At 49.7% G+C, this 22,450-nt stretch overlaps 1 protein-coding gene across 1 annotated transcript; it reads left to right on the top strand.

Annotated features, from left to right (window-relative positions):
• The first annotated feature begins 5,492 nt into the window (after positions 1 to 5,492).
• Spryd3 (SPRY domain containing 3) lies at positions 5,493 to 22,374 on the top strand. The gene is made up of 11 exons (XM_028781092.1): positions 5,493 to 5,572; positions 7,612 to 7,758; positions 9,154 to 9,229; positions 10,626 to 10,750; positions 11,011 to 11,146; positions 12,440 to 12,625; positions 19,322 to 19,471; positions 19,813 to 19,870; positions 20,431 to 20,550; positions 20,630 to 20,802; positions 21,185 to 22,374. Exons 1-11 carry the CDS (start codon positions 5,550 to 5,552, stop codon positions 21,317 to 21,319), a joined length of 1,329 nt encoding a protein of 442 aa, XP_028636925.1. The 5' UTR covers positions 5,493 to 5,549; the 3' UTR covers positions 21,320 to 22,374.
• The last annotated feature ends 76 nt before the right edge of the window (positions 22,375 to 22,450 follow it).

Below are 22,450 nucleotides of genomic sequence, written 5' to 3'. Positions count from 1 at the left end.
TGAGCCCCAGGACTGAATGGAAAAAACTCATCTGGGAAGCTAGAGTATTCTGGAATAGAATGTACAACATGGCAAATTAACCTAACTGTATTTATACTTTTATAACATACTGTAGGAATGAGGGAAACAGTCCTGATTAGAAGCTGTCAGAGGGAAATGAAAAAGGAATGATTTGTTCTATTGCAACATTGTATTCTAGTTAGAAATGTTGCTCCTCATCTGGATATGGGTTAAAATGTTAAATTATAACTATTTACTTATTTTGTGTGTATGTGTGAGTGCCCACATGTATGTTTATGACCATGCACATGCCTGGAGCCCCTCCTAGCCAGAGAGGGCATCAGATCCCCTGAGACTAGTGTTACAGTTGATTGTGATCTGCTATGTGGATGCTGGGAATTCAGTCTGGGTCCTCTGGAAGAGCAGCCAGTGCTCCTAACCACTGAGCACCTCTCCAGCCTTGGGTTAATTCTTTTAAAAAGTGCTTTGCATGCTTTCCATGTTCTAGTTTGAATGTGAAGTATCTCCCACAGGCTCCAGTGTTTGAACGTTTGATCCCCAGTTGGTGGGAGGTTTTGGGAGGTTGAAGAACTTTTTGGACCTATCTATTAGGATCGGGTTACTGGGCAGGCACAGTTCCTAAAGATGTCATCTGGTTCTGGTGCTAGCCTGAGCTCTCTGCTTCCTCATCTCCAAGATGTGAGAAACACTGTCTCACACCCGTTACTAGAGTTACTCCTGGTGCCAAGCCCTTCCTGCCATGATGGGCTACCAAATTAAACCTCACAGGTGATAAAAATGATATTTAGTGTTTCATTTTTCTTATATACAATTCTAGAAAATAAAATGCAGGCCCATCAAGATAGTTTATGACCTGTGACCATCCTAATGGCCTGTGTTCTATCCCAGGGGCCCAGTGTTTGAAGGAGTGGTCTGACTCCCCACATGTTGTCCTCTGACTTCCATACATATACCAGGATGCATTTGTGTATGTGCATATGCGCACACATATAAACACATACAGAATGAAAGAATACCTAAGCATAATACGTTTCTAAGAAGATGACTGGTATCCTGAGAAGGGGGCTGGTGATGGATGAGAGTGGACGAGAGGGATTATAAAAGACCGCAATGGGACTTTTGGGACTGATAACATAGTATCATGATTATGCCAGTTTTATTTATTTTCTCTCTTATTTATTTATTTATTTATTTATGCCAGGTACTAGTGAGGCACACCTTTAATCCCAGCACTCAGGAGGCAGAGACAGGCTGTCTCTGTAAGTTTAACTCTAGCCTGGTCTACAGAGTGAGTTCCAGGACAGCCAAGGCTACACAGAGAAACCCTATCCTGAAAAACAAAACAAAACAAAACAAAAAAAAACAAAAAAAAATGCTGTGCTACTCATTTCTTATGCTTTACCTCAAAACTGTTTATGTAGCTGAATGTTACTCTGTGTGTGTGTGTGTGTGTGTGTGTGTAAGCGTGTGTGTGTGTGTTAGGGTTAGCACCCACGCATGCTGTGGGCAGGGAGGACTACAGGTGCGCATAACTCCATCCCTTGTCTGAGGGTCAGGCCGTTCAGAAGCCCTAAGCAAGAACATGAGCCTATGTTAAAAGGGGTTAAGGATCTGGACCCTCTTTCTCCTTCTCCCCAACATGTTCATTGTCCTTAGGAATCAGGGTTTGTGAGGAATGACCCAGAAGCCATCTTCAAACTCCTTCTGGAAATGTACATATTTTTTCATCCTTTTTAAAAACATTTTTGATTTGTTTTATGTGTGAGTGCTCTGCCTGTAGGTACATCTGTATACCATGTACCTGAGGAGGTCAGAAGAAGTCATCTCAGATCCCCTTGGAACTGGAGTTATTAGTCATTATCAATGACCACATGGGTTCTGGGAATAGAACCCAGGTGCTCTGCAAGAGCAACAGGTGTTCTTAACCATGGAGTCCTCTCTCTAACCCCTTCAGTTACTTTTTGACAATTTTATACAGACACTGATCACACCTGCTCCTAACTTCCCCCTGTCATTCCTCTTAGACACCTCTCAAGAAATCCCCTCTCCCATCTTCATGGCCTCTCCTTTCTCCTTCTTTTCTTTGGTAATCCCTTTAGTCTAACGGGTGCTGTCTCCTGGGACTGACTGGTCTGACTGTCTTCATCTTATGAGGCTTCATCTTGTTCAGGTGGCCATAGCTACAGTGAGTTCACAAGTGTAACAGACCTGCCACGTCCAGAGGACAGCCTTTCTCAGTACTCCTCCCCACCCTCCAGCCCTCAACACTCTTTTCTCATTAATTAAAAGTGTTCTATGAAGCAAGGATAGAGTCATTAACCCATACAGCCCATAACAACCATTCCTGAGGGCTGAGAACTTGATTTTAATGTCCCCTGGAGAAAGCTTCTTCACTCCATTCAGTAACCGGTCTCCACAGCCTTTAAAGGATCCTGAGCTCCCATCTCCACCTGCTTGCTTCAACCTGAGGCTTTGAGATCGACCTAACTGGGGAGATGGGGAAGGAAGAAACAACGGGCACTCACACAAAAAAAGCTGGCATCAGGTGGGTGATGTATTCTTTTGAAGATGGACCAGCAACTGGAAATTTAGTGCGATTGCCATCTACAGTTGAATCACCAGGCTGGTGTATTACATACAGCTGAACCAGGAGATGGACTAGCTAATCTCAGTAGGGAATCTCTGGAGAGGTAGTGAAAATTTTAAACAGGAGGATGGTGTACACCCTTAATCTCAGCTCTTGGGAGGGAAAGGCAGAAAGATCTCTGTGTTTGAAGTCATCCTGATCTGCATAGTGAGTTCCAGGCAGCCAGAGCTACTCAGTGAGGACTTGTCTTAGTTTTTTGGTTTTTTTTTTTTGTTTGTTTTTGTTTTTTTTCCTGTGTTGGGAATTGAACCCAGAGCCTTGAGTTTGAGCTTGCTAGGTGAGAGTATTCTAGTAAGATACAACAGCCCTAACTGCTATAATTAGTTTTTTTCCTTTTTTGTCAGTGTGGGGAATGAACCTAAGACCTTGCCCATGCCTGGTAAGTACTCTACCAACTGAGTTACAGCCCTGGTCTTCTTCCCGCCCAGCACTGTAGAGAAGTATCTAGTTAGAATGACATGGGACTTGTCTGAGGTCTAAAGGAGATGAGACACACTGACACACAGTTGACTTTAATAAACGAGGTGCTGGGTCTGGTGAGATGGTTCAGAGTTACCAAACCTGAGTTTAACCCCTGGGACCCTCCTGGTGGAAGGAAAGAACCAACTCCCAAAGCTGCTGTCTCATATACACACTTAGGCCCCGTCAGGCATGGACAGGGATGCCCACATCCAATAAAGAAAAAGTAAATACTTAACAAAAGAGGGTGCATTTCACTGCATCTAACATCACACAGTAAATAAATGAGGCATGAGAGAGTATCGTGATCAGGCTGTGTCTGCTCTAAGTTATTTTATATTGTGTATAACCCTGGCTTTCAGGCTGTCTTGCCTTGCGTGACTCCTACAAGCAGGATTTGGCTCTACTTGGAGTGGGGCTCTGCATATACATACCACTAGCACCGTGCATGAATCCTAGACTGATAACTAAAAGTGAAAAGGTGGCCGGGAGAGATGGCTCAGCAGGTAAGAACACTGACTGTTCTTCCAGAGGACCCAGGTAGAATCCACACGGCAGCTCACTGTCTGTAACTCACAGAGATGGCATATATGTGTATATATGTATGTATGCATATGTGTTAATTTAAAATGGAAATTTAGTTAAAGTGAAAAATAACACCCTATAAATGTATCCAAATGCATATATGTATACATATTCATATACACATATGTATTTATGTGTATATGTACATATGTATGTGTGTATATGCGTGTATATATGTATATATGTGTATATATGTATATATACATGTTTATATGTATATAACAAAGCACTAAAGTAAATAGTTAATTTAAAAAGTGAAATGTAACACCCTATAAATGTATCCAAATACAACCAATTGAGAACATATACTCAGTGGGCATATTAAAATCACTTAAGTATCATCAGGTTCAAGAATGTATTAAACATAACCAGACAGAGAAAGAGTGCAACACCCTCAGTTGGAAGGGTCTAATATGAGAAAGGTGTCTACTACCATGAGGACAGTGGTCCCCACCAATCACCCTGTGTGTGCCTCAAAGGACAATAGAAAAATTCTGACTGTCTCTGGGGCTTCAGCCCAATTCTGGTCCACAGCTGATGGAACCTACTCAGATGCCCACACACTCATCCATATCCAGTCTTGCGTTTTGCCTCTGAAGCTGGACTCAGCCACAAGGCCTTGCTCAGCCCTATGATCTGTGAAGTAGCAGCTATGAGGGCATCCCAGACTGCAATCTCAGGCAGCTCTCCAGCTGGGTTTATTCTCTGGCTGCAGTGACTTTACAATGTATCAGGTCTTGACTCTAGTAAGGTCCCTGGAGTCTTGAAGTATGCTGTGGCTTCTTTAACCCCTTTGTTGCCATGTTGCTAACCTACATAAGTATACACATGATGTGCAATCTGTGACCCAAGAGTTAGTAATTAATATTAAAGTAAAAGAAAGTACATGTGCTTGGTAAGGGCAATGTAAATAAATCGGGTCTAATTGGCAAATTGCTGCCAATGAAGTCGATATAGCTTGTTAATGTACTGATATTCAATAAATTCAGATGTGGAAAGACACAAATATGTTCCTCTATGTTTCTGACACAGAATGAGTCTTTCTAAACAGAATAATATTCAGTCTTAGGAGCAAAACATGGAAGTCATCCAAGGATCCCAATTCTTTCCAAGGGCAGTCACACCCTTTATAGGAGGTGGATGATAAACGTTAGTATCCTTTCCAGTACATTCTGACCCGAGCTAACTTTCCAACCAAGCACAAACAGCACCGGGTTTCACCCCACTGTGGTTTTTGCATCTGAAGTTCTCTGCTGTTCTGGAACGTCCGTCCTGGAATGAACGAACGTGGTGCAAAGTGGTGCTCCGGAGATAAGAAAGCATATGGTACCAGCCGAGTGCTGCCGCTGTGGAGATCGGCCTCTGGCTCCTCACGCGTAAAAAGAAGATAATATTAAGATTTTTTTTTCCTCGAAACGCCTTTAGTGGCGCAAAAGGACATTCCAGTGAGGCTTTAGCATCACTTCTGGCTCTGGAAATGGGACGCTCGCGCGGGCACAGGGACCTGCTCCGCCTTAAGGGAGCCGCCCCTTGACCGCCTCCCCGAGCTCCTGGCGCCTGAGGTGGCGTCCGAGCCGCCACGTCGCCTCCCCCACCCTCCCGACACCAGGGTTCCTCAGACGCCGCCGAGTGTTAGGTACCCGGCTCACCGGGCCGCGCCCCGCACCGCCTGAGCCCTGCGATTGGCTGGCGAGGGCGCTCGTCTTTACAGAGCGCTTTGGATTGGTCAGATTCGGCGGTGAGGGGCGGGCCTCACGGAGCAGAGGAAGGGCGGGGACCCGGATGTGTGTGGTGGTGGCGGCCGAAGAGCTACAACGCGGAGCTGAGAGGCCTATGGATGAGGAGGACGCGGCGGCCCCGGTAGGCGGGGATCGGGGGCGGGGTCCCGGTGGCCTCGGTCTCTGCAGAACTCGAGCCGGGGGTCCTGGGCGACAGCTGCGGGCTCAGGGCGGGGCCGGGGGCTCCGGTCACTGGCGTTTCTCCCGCCGCGCACCCTTCCCCAGTGCTGTCAGGGCCTGTGGCGACGGGGCGTAGCCGCATTGACAGGTTAAAGCTGGGTGGCCCCGGGTGTCACCTAAGAGACCCGGAGGTGCTGAGGCGGCGCTCGGACCCAGTGCGGCTGCTGCTGCTCGGTTGCTGAGGCTGTCAGGTTCTCCCCCGATGCCTTCAAGTCTGGAGCTCCCGCATCTACCTGGGTTCGAGTCCTGGCCCAGGGCCCTAGGGGATCCCAGTGCTGCGCCGCAGGTGTCTACTCTTGTGGACCATGTGCTGTAGCTCCTGCAGAAGAGTCCCAGTGTGCACATTGGAATCGAACTCAGCTTAACCCTGGCTTGCTAAAGCACCTACTGTGTGTAGGGCACTGCACCAGGTGTTTGGGAGGCAGGAAGAAAGGATTTCTTCATCGTTTTCCCACTTTTGGATGTCTGGAAAATTTCATTCATTCATTCATTCATTCATTCATTCATTCATTCATTCACTAGCCTTACAGGTTGTCTAAATTCCAAGAGAGTTCCACTGTTTTTCTCCTGTACTGCTGCTGTTTTAGGGGCTGTCACCCTCTAAACTCTGTTACAACGTGCACTTGGAGTTAAGATCTACTAAGTTATTTTTTTCTTTTGTTTGAGACAGGGCCTCACTGTGTAGCCCTGTCTATCCTGGCACACACTATGTAGAGCAGGCTGTTGTACAACTCAGGAATCCAGTTAAAAGTGCTGAGGTTATGGCAGGAGAGAAGGCTCAGTGCTTTGAACAGCATAGGCTTCAGGCAGGGTGGTGATACACATCTTTAATCCTAACACCCAGGAGGCAGAGGCAGGCCAGTCTCTGAGTTCAACGCTAGTACATTCCGGGACAGCCAGTGGTACATAGAGAAACCCTGTCTCGGAAAAAAACAAACAAACAAACAAACAAACAAATCCTACCATTTCTTGTTTAAAATTCCCTAGAAGTCTCTCATTACCCTTGAAGTAAAATTTAAAAGTTCTGACTGTGGATAGCCTTTGGCTTTACCATGTTCTTTTTGTTTTGTTTTTTTTTTTTTTTGGAGGCAGGGTCTAAACCTTGCCGTCATGTCCTGGAATTTGCTCGAAACCAGGCTGGCCACCTCATACTCATAGATAACCACCTGTCACTGCCTGTGGAGTGTTGGCATTAAAGGCGTGCACTTCCATACCTGGCTACCTTATTCTACTTTTTTTTCTTTTTTAAGATTTGTTTATTTATTTTATGTATGTGAATACACTGCCACTCTCTTCAGACACACCAGTAGAGGGCATCGGATCCCATTACAGATGGTTACAGCCACCATGTGGTTGCTAGGAATCGAACTTAGGACCTCTGGAAGAGCAGTCAGTGTTCTTAACCACTGAGCCATGGCTCCAACCCTCCCCCTTTACCTGATTCTTCTTCACTTTCCCTACATACATTGGCCCTGGCCGGCTGCCTTTCTCTGCCTCGACACCTTTCTTCTACTCATGGACCTGGGTGTCGACTGTTCTCTCTGTCTGGAATGGTTTTTGCTATACTGTCACATTGCCTGTCTCTCTTTTAGTCCCTGTCCACTATTTTGTTACGTCTCTGTGGGTTGCTTTTTTTTCTTCCACTGGTTAAAATGACCATTCGTGTTTATTTTCTGCCATGCTCCCCCATGCCCACTTGAATGGAAACTGTGAGAGCAAGAATCCAATCACCTTGCTCATAGCCTTGTTCCTAGCTCTGATAACAGTGCACTCGGTAAAAAGCCCAATAAATATCTATTGCCTGAGTGACTGAGCCTGGAGTTTTTGATGCATTTGGACATCCGGCCTCAAGTCTGGGGCACTTTGTACATTCACGGTTGAGCAGGCCGAGATACTCCGTGTTGAGCCCCACTTCCTTCTCAGCCATTTCTCTTGTCCTAGGTTTGTTCTCATGAACAAGATGGATGACCTCAACTTGCACTACCGGTTTCTGAACTGGCGAAGGAGGATTCGGGAGATCCGAGAGGTCCGGGCCTTCCGATATCAGGAGAGGTTCAAGCATATCCTTGTAGATGGTGACACTTTGAGGTGAGCATAGGAAAATGGTTCCACCCTGTCCCTGTCAGTCCTTTTTCTGGGTCTTAGACAGGGAAAGGGATGTTTTAGAGGGTGAGGACTGGTTACACTCCACTTTGAGGGGCACCCCAGTCCCTTCCTGCATTTCTTTCCGCCCCTTATTACCAGATCATTAGAGTGTTGTTGATGTTTTGATTTGTTTATTTAGTGTGTGCACGGGGAGATGTCTGTTAAAGGACAATCTGAGGAGGTTGATACTCCTTAGGTCACATGGGACCCAGGGATCCAACTCTGGTCCTTAGGCGAGTGGCTCTCTCGCTGGTCTTTGTTTTGTGTTTGAGACAGCCAGGCTGTCCTAAGACTTACAGTTCCTTCTCCTCAGCTTTCCCAGAGCTGAGATGACAGACAGGTACCACCTCAGCTATCTCTGCTCACTCTCTTCCTGTCTGGCAAGGAGAGGATCCAGAAAGGCCCTGTTCCCATGGCAGATATAGGAGCCTGCTAGACTCTACCATGCCAGCATTTCTGTGTGGCCTGCATCCCTTAAGCCTGCATTTCAAAAACTGGGCTCAATGGGGAGGGGCCTCCTGTAAGGCAGCAAGCCCTGACTAGGGGGTGCCAGTTCTGTAGTATCATAGGTAATACATAGTCACAAATACTTCCTAAGGGAGTAGCGTAATCACCCACTCTGTGCCTTTCCCTTTGGTTTGTATTTTTATCTTTTTTGTCTTGAACCTTCCCTGACTCCTTCCTGCCTACATTAGGTAGTTATCATCTAAAGGGAGAAGGAACTAGCATTATTTAGCCTGAGGGGAAGAAAGCTGAAATGTAGGGGGCTGAATGACTCTTTTAGTCTGGAGAATTTTGATAGAGGGTAGAGATTAGCTCCACTGGTGACAAGGCTGAAGGCAAGGGCCAAAGTTACAGCAGGAGGAATTGAGGTTAGACAACACTCTGTGACCCCCTAAAAAGCAATTAGGGAAGGTTGTACATTTTTTTCCTCCTGAAAATGAAGAAACTAGGCTGTACTGATCTAGTGTGGGTTGATCCCTGTCTAGAAGCAATGGGAAGGGTACATAAGGTACCTTCAGTATTCTGTGTGTGTGTGTGTGTGTGTGTGTGTGTGTGTGCACGTGCACAGATTTTTTTCCCCTCTCTTTTCAAGACATAGTTTCTCTATGTAACCCTGGCTATCCTGGAACTCACTCTGTAGACCAGGCTGGCCCCAAACTCAGAGATCCTCTTGTCTCTGCCTTCTGAGTGCTGCCGTGCCTGGCTATGTGCAGATTTCCTGCTGTGTGCCTTGATGAGCTCTCTGTGCCCTTACAAGGTTGGGGTCCGGAGTATTAGGACTTCCTCCCAACACCCGGGCTTGCCTGGTAATAAAACCTTTCTATATTCCTTTAGTTACCATGGAAATTCTGGTGAAGTTGGCTGCTACGTGGCGTCTCGACCCCTGACCAAGGACAGCAATTATTTTGAGGTAATCAAGCAGTAGGTGGGCAGAGTTGGAGGTCTGGGGTGTGGGGATGGGGGCGGGGTGATGAGGTGTGAGTTCACGGAGCTCCTCTCCCAATGCCTGGCCTTGGGAGGAGGTGCAGGCCAGGCAGCATGGCTCTCGATCTGAGGGACGGGTGCCCCGGGGCCTCCTCACTCTTGCTCTTCTGCTCCCTGTCCCCTTGCCTAAGTAGACTTTGACCTTGTCCCTCTTTCCTAACCCCTAATATACTGGTTCTCAGCCTTCCTAACGCTGCAACCCTGAACACAGTTCCTCCTGTGTTCACGTGTGGTGACCCCCAAACCATAAAATTATGATTGTTGCCACTTCATAACTATAATTTTGCTTCTCTTATGATTTGTAATGTAAAAATATATGTTTCCCAGTGGTCTTAAGGGACCACTGTGAAAGGGTCGTTTGACTTCCAAAGGGGTCATGCCCCACAAGTTAAGGACTGCTGTCCTAATAGAAGCCCAGAATTGATTCTGTGCTTTTTATTATTATTATTATTATTTATTATAAATGCCTGTGTATGGGTATGTGCATGTGATTATAGTGCCCACAGGGACTTGAAGTTAGAAGTGTTAGCTCTCCAAGGAGCTGGGATTCCAGGTGGTTGTGAACTACCTGGTGTGGGTCGTGGGAACCAAACTTAGATCAGTGTGTGCTCCTAACTGCTCCCCGCCCTGGGTTTTTTTTGTTTTTGTTTTTGTTTTCAAGATAGAGTTTTTAGCTCTGGCTGTCTTGGAACTCACTCTGTAGACCAGGTTAGCCTCGATTTTACAGAGCTCCATCTGCCTCTGCCTCCTGAACACTGGGATTAACAGCATGAACCCTTGCCTGGCTATCTCTCTCTCTCTCTCTCTCTCTCTCTCTCTCTCTCTCTCTCTCTCTCTTTCTCTCTCTTTCCCTCCCTTCCTCCTTCCCTCCCTCTTTCTCCCTTCCTTCCTTCCTTCCCTCCTTCCTTCCTTCCTTCCTTCCTTCCTTCCTTCCTTCCTTCCTTCCTTTCTTTCTTTCTTTCTTTCTTTCTTTCTTTCTTTCTTTCTTTGAGACAGGATCTCACTATGTAGCCCTGGTTGGCCTGGAACTCTCTCTGTCTGTCTGTGTATACCAGGCTGGCCTGGAAGTGTCACCTGTCTCTGCCTCCTGAGTGTTGTCATTAAAGGCATGAACCCTCATGCCCAGCTGAAGCTCAAGGATGATTGTCTGAGTAACCACAGTAAAGGGCCCAGCCTCCCCTGTTCTCCCTGTCCGGTCCGACCCTCTCGTCCCCAGGTCTCTTTGAGCCGAGCCCCCCTTGGTCGCCCCCCTTTCCTGTCCTCCTCCACAAGCTCATTCAGCTTTCTCTTCCTGTGAACTGTGTCCTGTTCTCACCCCTCAGGTATCTATTGTGGACAGTGGCGTCCGAGGCACCATTGCTGTGGGGCTGGTCCCTCAGTACTACAGCTTGGATCACCAGCCTGGCTGGTTGCCTGACTCTGTAGCCTACCATGCTGACGATGGCAAGTGAGTGGTCCTTTGCTGTGGGGTTGAAGTCTGGATGTGAAGAGTAAGCTACCTCTGAGTAGCTTTCTCCTTTGCTTCCTGTCTTGTGTTTTTTCATACATACTCTTGCTGGTGTGTGGATAGCAGAGAGAGTGACATGAATAGCAGGACACAGGTGGATGCTATCTCCAGAGTGGGGCTGCTGAGAAGGGCTGAGGAGGAGTAGGAACAGGTACCACAGATAGTTCTATCTATGATGTCTTGTGCCACTCTCTCCATAGGCTGTACAATGGCCGAGCCAAGGGGCGCCAGTTTGGGTCAAAGTGCAACTCTGGGGACCGAATCGGCTGTGGCATTGAGCCTGTGTCTTTTGATGTGCAGACTGCCCAGATCTTCTTCACCAAAAATGGGAAACGGGTGAGTGGCAACCCCGGGAGGATTCAAGTGGCCGGAATCTGTCTGAGGACTTGTGAGGTGACCAGGAAGACTGATGGTTTTGTTCCTGTTTCCTGTCTAGACACTTCTCTGCCCTAGGCAGTTGAGATGTGCTCCAGATCACAGGTTTAGAGCAGCCAGTGACTACAGCCAGCAGGGGCAGAGAGACCAGTGACTGGAGGGAGCGGGAAAGGACTTTTGTGGACGTAGCTCAGGCAATAGCCAGCAAGCTCAGCTGCCGTGCCTGAGGCTCTGTGTTCAGTCCCCAGCCGTACATACGCAGGGTGCTGTGGCACTCAGGAGAGTCGGAAACGCAAAGTCATTTTTGCTACATAATGAATTCAAGGACAGCTTGGGTTTCGTGGGGCACTAGTTTTAACAAGAGGTTTCTTTTGGGATGTGGCCCCTGAGAGCCTACTCACGCTATACCTGTGCGTGTAGCGGCAACACTAAGTTGACCCAGTGGGTTTAAACAAGGAGCACGTGAAGTTAGGAGAGAAGGAACTAGAGCAGAGGGGATGGGGGTGGATTTGATCAAAGCACATTATATGCATGCATTGAAATTCCCAAAAGATAAACATATAAAAAGAGATGACCCAGCAGTTAAGAGCACTGGCTGCTCTTCCAGAGGACCCAGGTTTGGTTCCTAGCACCCACATTGCCTAGCAGCTCACAACTGTCTGTAACTCCAGTTCATAGAGGATCTGATACCCTCAGACAGACATGCATGCAGGCAAAACAACGATGTACATGAAATAAAAATAAATCACTTTTTAAAATGTGAAAAAGGAAAGATTATGGTGTGTGGCTGTATTAAGTGGAGGGTCCAGGGGTTTGATCTGAATATTTTGGGGGATCTGTTCTTTGATTTTTTTTTCTTTCTTTTACTTCTTGAGCCCTTTTCTCTTCAGAGATGATTGTAGCAGTGAGAGAGAGACTCGAAGCTCTCTGCCTCACCCTCTCTCCTCCCACTCTGCTGGGGGAAGATTGCTTCTCAAGCCAGGCAAGAGGTCAGCTCCCTTTGCAGCCTTAGCCATGTTCACGCCCGTGTTTGCAGAGCACTTGGCAGCAAGGCTGGGGGTTGAGGCTTGCCTTCTAGCTCCATGGAACTTGCAGGGGAACGAATACTTAGCAAATCTTAAAACCCCACTGAGCCTCCGCCTGTGAGTGTGTACGTGATAATTACTGGTTTTGTCATCTTGGAAATGCCCTTCTTTGAATGGATGAGTTCTGGAAAAGTGAACCACAGGGTAGCTCCCGCCCCTCTCTCTGCAGGTGGGCTCCACCATCATGCCCATGTCCCCAGATGGGCTCTTCCCTGCAGTCGGTATGCATTCCCTGGGTGAGGAGGTGAGGCTGCACCTCAATGCCGAGCTGGGCCGTGAGGATGACAGCGTCATGATGGTGGACAGTTACGAGGATGAATGGGGCCGGCTGCATGACGTCAGAGTCTGTGGGACGGTAAGTAGAGAAACAGGCTGGGAAGAGCACAGGTAGGCATCTAAGCAGATTGGTATTGCTTAGGGTGAGGAGGAAGGACAGTGTGTGTGTGTGTGTGTGTGTGTGTGTCCATTCTTTCTTTGAGGCAGGATCTCATTGTGTCTCAAAGACCAGGCTGGCCTGGAACTCAAATCTGCCTCCTGAGTGTTGGGACTAAAGGCATGTCACCAAGCCTGGCTTTTTCTTCTGTTTATCTTGATATATCTCAGGAATGTTGCTTAGGCTGGCCTTGAATTTGCATTCTGCCCACCACGGTCTCTTGGCAGTCGTGTGACACTGAGCCTGTACAGTGGCTTTTGTGTGGCTTTGGGAAGTGGGAGTTAGGGCCCTGACGTGGTTCTTGGAGTCCAGAGCTGTGTTCTGAGAACAGTTCCTTCTTTCCCCTCACTTGGGAGCTCAGGCTGAGTGTGGATTCCCAGAATAAGTAAAGCAGCCTTCTCTTCCTTCAGTGTCTGAGGATTGATGTGGAAGCCCACTGCTTATGCTGTGTGTGTGTGTGCCTTTGTGCGCGTGTATGTGTGTGTGTGTGTGTGTGTGTGTGTGTTGCTGGGTAGTAAACATACCCCTTCACATGCTAAGAGTCTGCCACTGAGCTGTATCTATAGCTTTTGTGTGTGTGTGCATGTGTGTGTGTGTGACAGGGTCTTACTAAGCTGCCTTGCTGGTTCTGAACTCAGTTTGTCACCCAGGCAGGTCTTGAACTTTGAATCCACACGCCTCTGCCTTCAAGTAGTAGGGATGGCCTACCCCCAGGCCAAGTTCTGGGGATCTTGAATAAACTTAAGTGTCAATATCCTCTGACTTTTTTGTAGAAGATGACAAGGCAGACGGGTGACGATGAGTCAGGGAGGGTCCGAGCTTGTTTTCCCTTCTCTTCAGACCTGCTGTGGTGTCTCTCTGGGGTCTGAGCTTTCTTGGGAAGCTTGAGAGAGAGGAGCCCTCCAGTCCATCTCTGCACCTCTTGCTGTGTTGGGAGTGGATGGATGCAAGTCAGGGTCTAACTCTGATCTCTTGTGAGATGCTCAGTCCTCCCTGAGAACTCTTCACTGCTGCCTCCATGTTCCAGGCCTGGCCACTTTCTCTACCGTTTGACCTTCTCACCTCAACTCAGGTGGTTTCAAAGTACCCTGTGTTAGGAAAGCAGAAGCAGTGGGGGTGGAGTGGGTCTGTTTGCGAGGCCTTTCCTTGTGGAGTTCAGGGTAGAATGAGCGCACACAAGGTGGCAGAAGTCAGCCCTCGATGTGCTGTGTCGATGGCTGCTTCCCTGCTGGCCCTGGGCTGTGAGGGCTGTGGTGGTTGGGAGCCAAGGCCTCAGGTGCCCCTCCTTGGTTCATCGCTCCTTTCTACCAGCGTTTTTGACAGCATCCACAGAGTTGAACTTGGGCCTGAGCCAGGGCCGGGCTCCAGCTCTCGTCTCTGATCTCTCCTCGCTGCTTTCCTGGCATCCTCCCCTGCCTGGACCTGTCCTTGCTCTGCTCCCGGCTCCTCCCGGGTATCCTTTCTAGTTGAGGTGGAATCCTGTAGACATTATAAATAGACTTCCTTCCCTCCCTTCCCCCAGCATCCTCAGTCCACTTGTGTAGGGATTTTTTTCCCCTTAAACATAGCTGCAGAGTTTGGCTGTCTTCAAACCCTCACCTCAGCTCGAGACAGCTGGTGGGTAGGTCCACTGTACCCTGAGTACAGGCTCATCTTTAGTGCACTCGGGCAGCTCTTTGTTTGTTTCCAGGCAGTCTCATACTTTAGTCAGTCTGCCCTGGGATTCATTATTTAGCCCAGGCTGGCAGTGAACTTGTGGCAGTCCTACTTGAGCCTCCTGAGTACTGAGATTACAGATGTGAGCTACCATGCTTGGCTAGGCAAGAGTTAGTCTCTTTCTCTCTCCAGTTCGCTAGTGTATCTTTATTCATTTATATTTATTTCATTAATTTAGTAGTGTGTGTGTGTGTGTGTGTGTGTGTGTGTGTGTGTGTGTAAGTCAGAGGACAGATGTGGGAGCTGGTTCTTTCTCTCTATCAATATGGATTCCAGGGATGGAATTTTGGTGATCAGCCTTGGCAGCAAGTGCTTTTACCCACGGAGCCACCTCTGCAGCCTGAGGAATGAGTCTCTTGAAGGACGTATACCCTTTTAGGTTTGCCAACTGCCTCATCTTTCAAATGAAGATAACTTGCCCGGCCTCCATCCTCTGATGTTTTGTACTGACCTCTGTATTTATAATCGGAGCTGTGTTGTCTTAGAAAGACCCAGGAGAGTTTATTCCTCTAAAGATGGCTAGCATACATTTTCTTCTTTGCTCTTGCTGTTGGGGACCCACCAAGGCCTTCTTCCAGCCTGATGGTGGTCTCGGTAGAGTGCCCCAGAAACCTGGAGACGTGGGAAGGCCTCAAATCAGACTTAATCTAAGGTTTCTCAAAAGGACATAAGTGGTATTTCAGTTGGGATATTTAATTTTTTATGTATGTATGTATGTTTGTGTGTATGTATGTATGTGTGTACACACATGTGCACATGTCATGACATGCATGTGGAGTGGAAGCCAGAGGTTACTTTGCAGGAATCGGTTCCTTCTACCACCATGTGGATCCTGAGGGGTCCACCTCAGCTCATCAGGCTTGGCAGCAAGTATCTTGACCTGCTGAACCGTCTTGCCAGTGCTGAGCTGTCTTGCCAGTGCAGAGCAGTTTGTTTATGTGCAGGACAGTGAGCATCATTAGGTTCCAGACACAGTTATTACTAGTATGACAGCCCCATATGCACTCACATTCTCAAACATTCTCTGGTTCTGTAGAGCGTAGTCCCAGAGAAGAGAGCAGGCACTTGCTTCAATTGTCAAACAGTCAATGAATAGGAAAGTAGGCCCAGGTAGTCATTCCTTGACCTGTCTGTGTCCTTTTTGACAATTTAATACTGATGGTCTCTGACTTAAGGTTTTTCATTTATGATCGTATGAGAACTGTATGTATTTCAGCAGAAGCCATACTTCAGATTTTATTATTATTTAGACATGGTCTCGCTTTGTGCTGCAAAGGGAAAAGAAGTAGGTTTGAAGGTTGATCTTTCCCCAGGTAGTGGTATTGGACACTGGCTGCAGCTGCAGCTTGCTGTCAACTGCTAACACAAGAGGAACCAGCTGGCACACTGAGCCACTCACTGAACATTGTGCTCCGATGGTCAGCGCTAGGCAGCATTCTTTGTTTTGGTTTTTCGAGACAGGGTTTCTGTGTGTAGCCCTGGCTGTCCTGGAACTCACTCTGTAGACATCTGCCTGTCTCTGACTCCTGAGCACTGGGATTAAAGGCGCACATCCACCCACCCATAGCCTGGCCAGTGCTTTCTTATTCCTTTCTTGTTTTCTTCTTTCTTTTCTGGAGGCAGTGTCTCATGTAACTCAGGATAGGCTTGATCTAATCCTCCTGCCTCCACCTCCTGAGTGCTAGGACTATGACCACATCTCCTTTGTATAATGGCTGGAGATCAAACCCAGGGATTCCCGAGTGCTAGGCAGATACTGCCAAACTAAGTTACAGTGCCTGCCTGCCTCCTGCCTGCCTGCTCGCCTGCCTGCTTACCTGGTTGCCTTCCTTCCTTGGTGTTTTGCCTGTGTATGTATCTGTACCATGTGTGTGCCTGCTGCCCTTAGAGGTCAGAAGAAGGCAATGAATCCCCTGGAACTGGAGTTACAGATAGTTGTGAGCCAGGATGTGGGTTCTGGGAACTGAACCTGTGTTGTTTGGAAGAGCAGCAAGTGCTTTTAATTGCTGGACCATTTCTCTAGCCCAGATGTAGCTCTTTTTGAGTAAATTCTTCCCTTACCTTCTGTGGCCTCAGTTTCCCCTCCTTTTAAAGAAGCCCCAGGTTCTCTTGCCCTAGAGGATTGAGGGTTGTGAAGAATTGCTGTTGCCCCCAGGGCCTGCAGAGTGAGGTTGTGTGTGCAGAGGGTTGTGGGTCTGTCTGTACATTTGGGTTAGACTGATCTTGTCTGTGTTCACTGTTCATGGCTTTGGACACTCCTTACAGTGGCAACTTTGGTACACAAAAAGAGGGGCTCCTCCATAGACAACTCAAGAGGAGACTTCTGGGGCCTGAGCTAGGAGCTTGTACCTGATTCCTGTTCAGCTACTTCTGGGCCTTCTGGGCTTGCTCCTTTTGAAAAGAATTAGGGTCTCTTCTGGCCAGTGGCAGGAGTGTGAGAATCAGCAAGGCAGAAGAGTGCAGGAGGGCATGGAGTACAAACTAAATTCTGATCTGCAGCTTCAGTGAAGTACTAGGTGGTCAGCAGTAACAATGGTGCTGCTGCAGCTGGTGGTGGTGGAGGTGGTGGAGATGGTGGAGGTGGTGGTGGTGGTGGCAGTGGCAGCGGTGGTGGCGGTGGTGATGGTGGTGGTGATGGTGGTGAGGGGGTGATGGTGGTGCAGGTGGTGGTGGTGGTGGTGGTGGTTGTATACTGGAGGGTCCCTTGTCCTCAGCTAGGATGCACAGGAGAGACAGATCATTGGGGCTGTAGCTAGTTCAGTGGTAGAATTTTGAACCCTTGTGCACAGAGTCCTGGGTTTGATACTTAGCACTACAAATATCCATCCTGGTTGGCCTAAGGATTGTCCTAGTGGGAGGTACAGGCTGAAAGGTCATGTCCATTTGGTTGGTAGTTGCAATAGAACTGATCCCCATTTCCTGACAGAATGTGTTCTCATCAACTGGGTGTCAGGCTCTCTTGACACCCTGATCACTCACTCATTTCATTTTATCTTTCTACTTAATTTTGATAACCCCATTTCACTGATGAAGCAATTAAGGCTTACAGAGGTGAATGTACGATGTTCAAGCTTAGTGCAACTAAGCGATATTAGTTAGGGTTTGAACTGGGTCTTTCAAACTAAGAGGCGACCAACCGAGGCTTAGACTGAAGGACCAAGCCTGCAGATCTTGGCCACAGAAACTCTAGAAGCCAGACCTACCGGTTCTCAAGTGTGGTGCCCAGAAAGGATCTGCCAGGGAGTGACGCCCTGCCCCGGCCTCTGCTGAAGGCTCAGGAGGACTTGCTGAGAACAGGAGAGTAGCCTATGGTTTGCCGTGGCTGCCCTGGGTTGGGATGGTTCTAGTCTTGAAGAGAGCCTGGTGCTCAGGGCCAGGATGTAAGCACAGGGCCTCCATGCTCATCAGGAGCTGGTGGGTGTGGGTTGAAGTTCCATGTCAGGGCAGGTCATCCTTATGGCCTCCTGCCCTTAGGAAGTACCCCACCCTGTCAGAACCGCAGCAGATGCCTTCTGTGGGCTGAGGCTGAAGGAACGCTGGGGCGGGTTTTTCCCAAGATCCAGGATCTGGATGGGCTGTGTTTTGGCCGTGGAACTAGAGACACCCTGTTTCCCACATGGAGAGGCCAGTTGGATAGAACGGGCCAAGGGCAGCTGTGGGTTCCTCCTCCAGCTCTGCAGTGCCGGGTGGAGAGTGGACGGCAGGCTGCGTGATAGATGAGGTTAATAAGCAGCAAGGCACTTCTCCTGGCTGTGGAGGCTGGGGAGTGCTCTAAACGCTACAGACCGAGTACAGGGGTGGGTCTGGCTTTTCCCCGTCTGCCCTCACTTGCCTGTAGAGCATGGGAGGGTAAACTTGGAGGTTCTGGAGCAGAGTGGAATGAGATCTTCTCCTCCACTCTCTAGGGAGATGAGTAGGGTTGGCTTCTGATGCCCCAGGCCCTCATACTGGTGCAGGCTGGTTGAGGCAGGAATGTCAGTGGGGTGAGGCTACCCTCTTAAGGTTTGCTATGGATTAGAGGAGAAGGCCCCAGTGAGGGCACTTTTGTAGGGCTGCAGGGCTGGGAGGGTAACGTTGAGGGTGGTTAGGTTAATTAAAAGGGAATTAAGGAATCCTAGGTGATGGTAGGTGGGGGAGAGAGGAGATAGACTGAGTCACAGCCCCACTGTTACCATGGCATCCCATGGTAAGACCTGGATTGGGGTTTGCTACCTTGCTGTGTGCAGGTAAGACCTTGTGGGACTCAAAGAGCCCAGCCTGTCACGAATCTCTCTTCTCTGACCTTCACACCCCACACCAGCCTGAGTGAAGGTTGGGAACAGAGAGCCTGCCATCTGTCTCTACTTTGACCTTTGCCCATGTGAAATGAAGGGTAGAGTTGCTATCTCTGGGTTCTTGGCTCCCTGGAGCAGTGAATGACCCAGCAATGAATAGCTCTGTTCAGAGCCAAGTAGAACAGATCTTGAGAAACTATGTCAGTCCCATCTGTGCAGAATTAGCTTCTGAGCCTGTCCCCTCCCCTCAAATATCTGGGGTTGGCTCCTGAATTCTCCACATCCCTGTTCTCAGTAGGCATCCTGAAAAGGCTGCTGGGTTCCAGAAGGGAAGACTGGCTTGGGGGTTGTTCAGGGAATGGATGTTCCAGCCTAGAGACCCCCAGTGAGCTTCCTGGCAGTGCACCTCTAGATCCCCAACAGCGGCTCTGTAGGAAGGCATCTCACACCACCACCTTGTTTGTGCCATCCTTGTCCTCTGCCTGCCTGGAACTTGGAGTCCACTTTGCCTTTAGAATCCTTTCTGTTTATCCACGGGATATTGTCAGACCCAGAACACTGGTACCCAAGTTACTTTGGATCCAGTGTCTAGGGCAGTGTCACCTGACGCCTGGCTCTTGCCCCACAGCTGCTGGAGTATTTGGGGAAGGGCAAGAGCATCGTGGATGTGGGGCTGGCTCAGGCTCGACACCCACTCAGCACCCGCAGCCATTACTTTGAGGTGGAGATTGTGGACCCTGGAGAGAAGTGCTATATCGCCTTGGGGCTGGCCCGGAAGGTGGGTAGGCATGCTGTGTTTTTCCCTGTGGGATTGCTCAGTGTGGGGCTATTGGGAAAACCTGCTCAAGGAGCCTATAGAAGAAAGTTCTGAGCTGAGGCAGAACACAGTTCCAAGTATCTGTTCAGTGGACAGAGCTTGTAGCATTGTCCTGAGCGTCACCCACCCCGGTCCTGAAACTGAGCCCCTTCCTCTCCTCCTTGCTCCTGTAGCCCCCCACCCCCACCCCCACCCGCCAATTCCTGTCTGTGGGCTGCCAGCCCTCTGGGTTGTCAGTTACTGTTGGCATCTGTCCTCTTTCTTGTGTGATGTCACACATTTGCTTTGTCTTCCTGCTGCAGGATTATCCCAAGAACAGACACCCTGGCTGGAGCAGAGGGTCTGTGGCCTACCATGCGGGTGAGTGGAAGCTGCTAGGATGGGGGAGGACAGGGCTGCAGGGCTGCAGGGCCGCCCATGTGCTCACACACAGGGATGCAGGGACACCCGTGCTGCTCGCTGCTCACACATGGTGGCCTCTCTCTCTCCTTTTTTCAGACTGCTCAGGTTTATCCTTCATCTTATTTTTTTTCTCTCAGCCCTGAAAGTCAGAGGCACAGGACTGGGGCAGGAGAGCTGGGCCCAGAGTGGGCATTCCAGGCCTCTGACCTGGCTCTCTGTGTCCTTTATGAAGATCTGCAGGTCCCTTGGGTTTTTTCTTTTTTTTTTTTGGTCTGATTTCCTGTAGAGCTTTCTTGAATACTGAGCCTTGGTGCCTGGGCCCTCCCCTCAGCCCCCTTCTCTGCCTGATCATCCGCCCTAGGGACCGTGTCCTTTCTTCTGACCAGTTATTCAATCAAATGAACACTGTGTTCCTTTTAAAAGCCTAATGTCCTTCCTGCATCTCCCTCTCACCTTTGTCTCGTTCTGAGGATGTAGAGTTAGCATTTCAACTGTGTTCTTTCCCCTCCCTCCAACAGATGACGGGAAGATCTTCCATGGCAGTGGTGTGGGGGACCCCTTTGGGCCACGCTGCTACAAAGGGGACATTATGGGCTGTGGAATCATGTTCCCCCGGGACTACATTCTGGACAGTGAGGGTGAGTGAGGTTGGGGCAGCAGCCAGACTGCTCAGGGCAGTAGCCGGTACCACAGGAGCTCACATTTCCTGTCTCCTAGGGGACAGTGATGACAGTTGTGACACAGTGATCTTGTCCCCGACTGCCCGGGCTGTCCGGAACGTCCGAAATGTCATGTACCTGCACCAGGAAGGGGAAGAGGAAGAGGAGGAAGAAGAGGAGGAAGAAGATGGGGAAGAGATAGAGCAGGAGCATGAGGGCAAGAAGGTGGTGGTAAGTAGGGAGGTGTGGGCTCCTTCTGAGGTCCTGGGGCAGACTGCCATTGGGAATAGGACCAGCAGTGGGGCTGGGGCTGGGAAGACTGGGGTATGGCAGGGGAGGCAGGGTCTGGAGCTCACAGGAGCCCTCTGTGCTTGCGGAGCTTCAGGGACCAGGCTGTAGTTGTGGCCTGTTCTCCAGCCTCAGCGCACCCTCTTGTGGTTGGTTCCCATATCACCGCAAGTGACTCCTAAAGCCCATGCTGGAAGTTGTGGGTGTCAGGCTTCATGCCTGAATCACTCCGGTATTCCTAGAGACCCGAGCTCACCCTCTTCTCCCCACCCTAGGGCAGGAGCCAGGCCCACCCTCACCCTCCTCTCCCCACCCCTACTCCCAGGTCTTCTTCACCCGGAATGGCAAGATCATCGGGAAGAAGGATGCTGTCGTGCCGCCTGGAGGCTTCTTTCCTACCATCGGCATGCTCAGCTGTGGAGAGAAAGTGAAAGTAGACCTGCACCCCTTGAGTGGCTAGTGGGGCCACCTGTCCATCTGCCCTCCAGGCCTCCCCATGGTTTGCTCACAGCAGGCCCTGGGAGGGCATCCCCCTGTTTCTGTCAGCTCAGGCTGCACCTCCTCTGTCCCTGGCCTGAGAGCAGTGGTAGCAGTGGGCCCAGAGGGCAGTGCTGACATATGTGGGAGGGCCCCCTTGATGGGGTTAGTGGGCACCTGCATCTCCTTTTACCTCGCTGGGCCCTGAGCGAGTTGGGAGATATACGCCCGCTTGCTGTCATGATGGGCACGGTGCTCTGCCAAGGGAAGAGTAGAGGCAGCCTGTCCCTGCCTACCACAGCTCCCCTGAATTCTCTTCATCCCCTCTCCTTGTGTGAGCCAGTTGCTGCTGTCTCCCCCTGGCTGGGCTAGGGGCCCTGTCTTGGTCATCTCTCCTTTCACTGGCTGCTGTCCTAAAACACATCTAGGGTCTCCATTGTTTCCTGCGAGATGGTCCCACCCGCAACCCACCACAGAAAGCCTAAGCCTGGCTTTCTGCCTGCTCGCGCACAACTGTGTGTGTGTGTGTGTGAGGGGCTTTGTGGTGGTGTGGGACTGCAGCCTCTGCTGCCATCTCCTTGTCTGCACTCTTCAAGGCACCTCTAGCCCTGGATCCCCAAGCTGGAGCCAAGACACTCGGGCATGTGCTGTGTTGTGGCTGTTTGCCTAGAGCAGCAGCTCGCCCCCGTGTCTCTCTTTACCTGCCCGCCCCCAACCCTGTGCCCCAGCTTGCTGCTTGTGCCAGTTGACTGTTTCCGCTCCAGTGTTTGATTCTAGTGTCTACATAGACCCCCGGCCAGCCCCTCTTCCCGTTTCCTGAGCTCCTCCACCCCATGAGCGGGGAAGAAGAAGTCGGAGCTCTTGGTCTCAGTTTGCACAGTGGGCAGGGCTGGGAGGGGGTTCACTGTCGTGCTGCTGGGGCTCCCCTTGCCCCTCCTTCCGGGCCCTGCACTATGATGTATGAAATGTATGTACAGATCAGAGATGTTTATACAGCCAATAAAGACGGAGTTTCCGTATTTATCAGGACAGACAGAAGGGGACTCCTTCCCAGTGCAGAGGGCCAGGGTGAACAGGTGCGGGCAGCTGTGGGCTGGCCAGGCCAGCAAGGGGA

This window comes from Grammomys surdaster, unplaced genomic scaffold (genome assembly GCF_004785775.1).
Source record: "Grammomys surdaster isolate TR1022 unplaced genomic scaffold, NIH_TR_1.0 374, whole genome shotgun sequence".
Classification (NCBI taxonomy): domain Eukaryota; kingdom Metazoa; phylum Chordata; class Mammalia; order Rodentia; family Muridae; genus Grammomys; species Grammomys surdaster.
The sequence above is the reverse complement of the archived record's forward strand: the minus strand, read 5'-3'. Positions and strand labels throughout refer to the sequence as shown.

Bases quoted from the DNA above. Each gene is read 5' to 3' on its own strand.
- Spryd3 (XM_028781092.1), top strand. From the start codon at position 5,550: ATGAGGAGGACGCGGCGGCCCCG. The intron at 12,626-19,321 runs GTAAGTAGAGAA...CTTGCCCCACAG, and splicing joins ACGTCAGAGTCTGTGGGACG to CTGCTGGAGTATTTGGGGAA. The intron at 20,803-21,184 runs GTAAGTAGGGAG...CCCTACTCCCAG, and splicing joins ATGAGGGCAAGAAGGTGGTG to GTCTTCTTCACCCGGAATGG.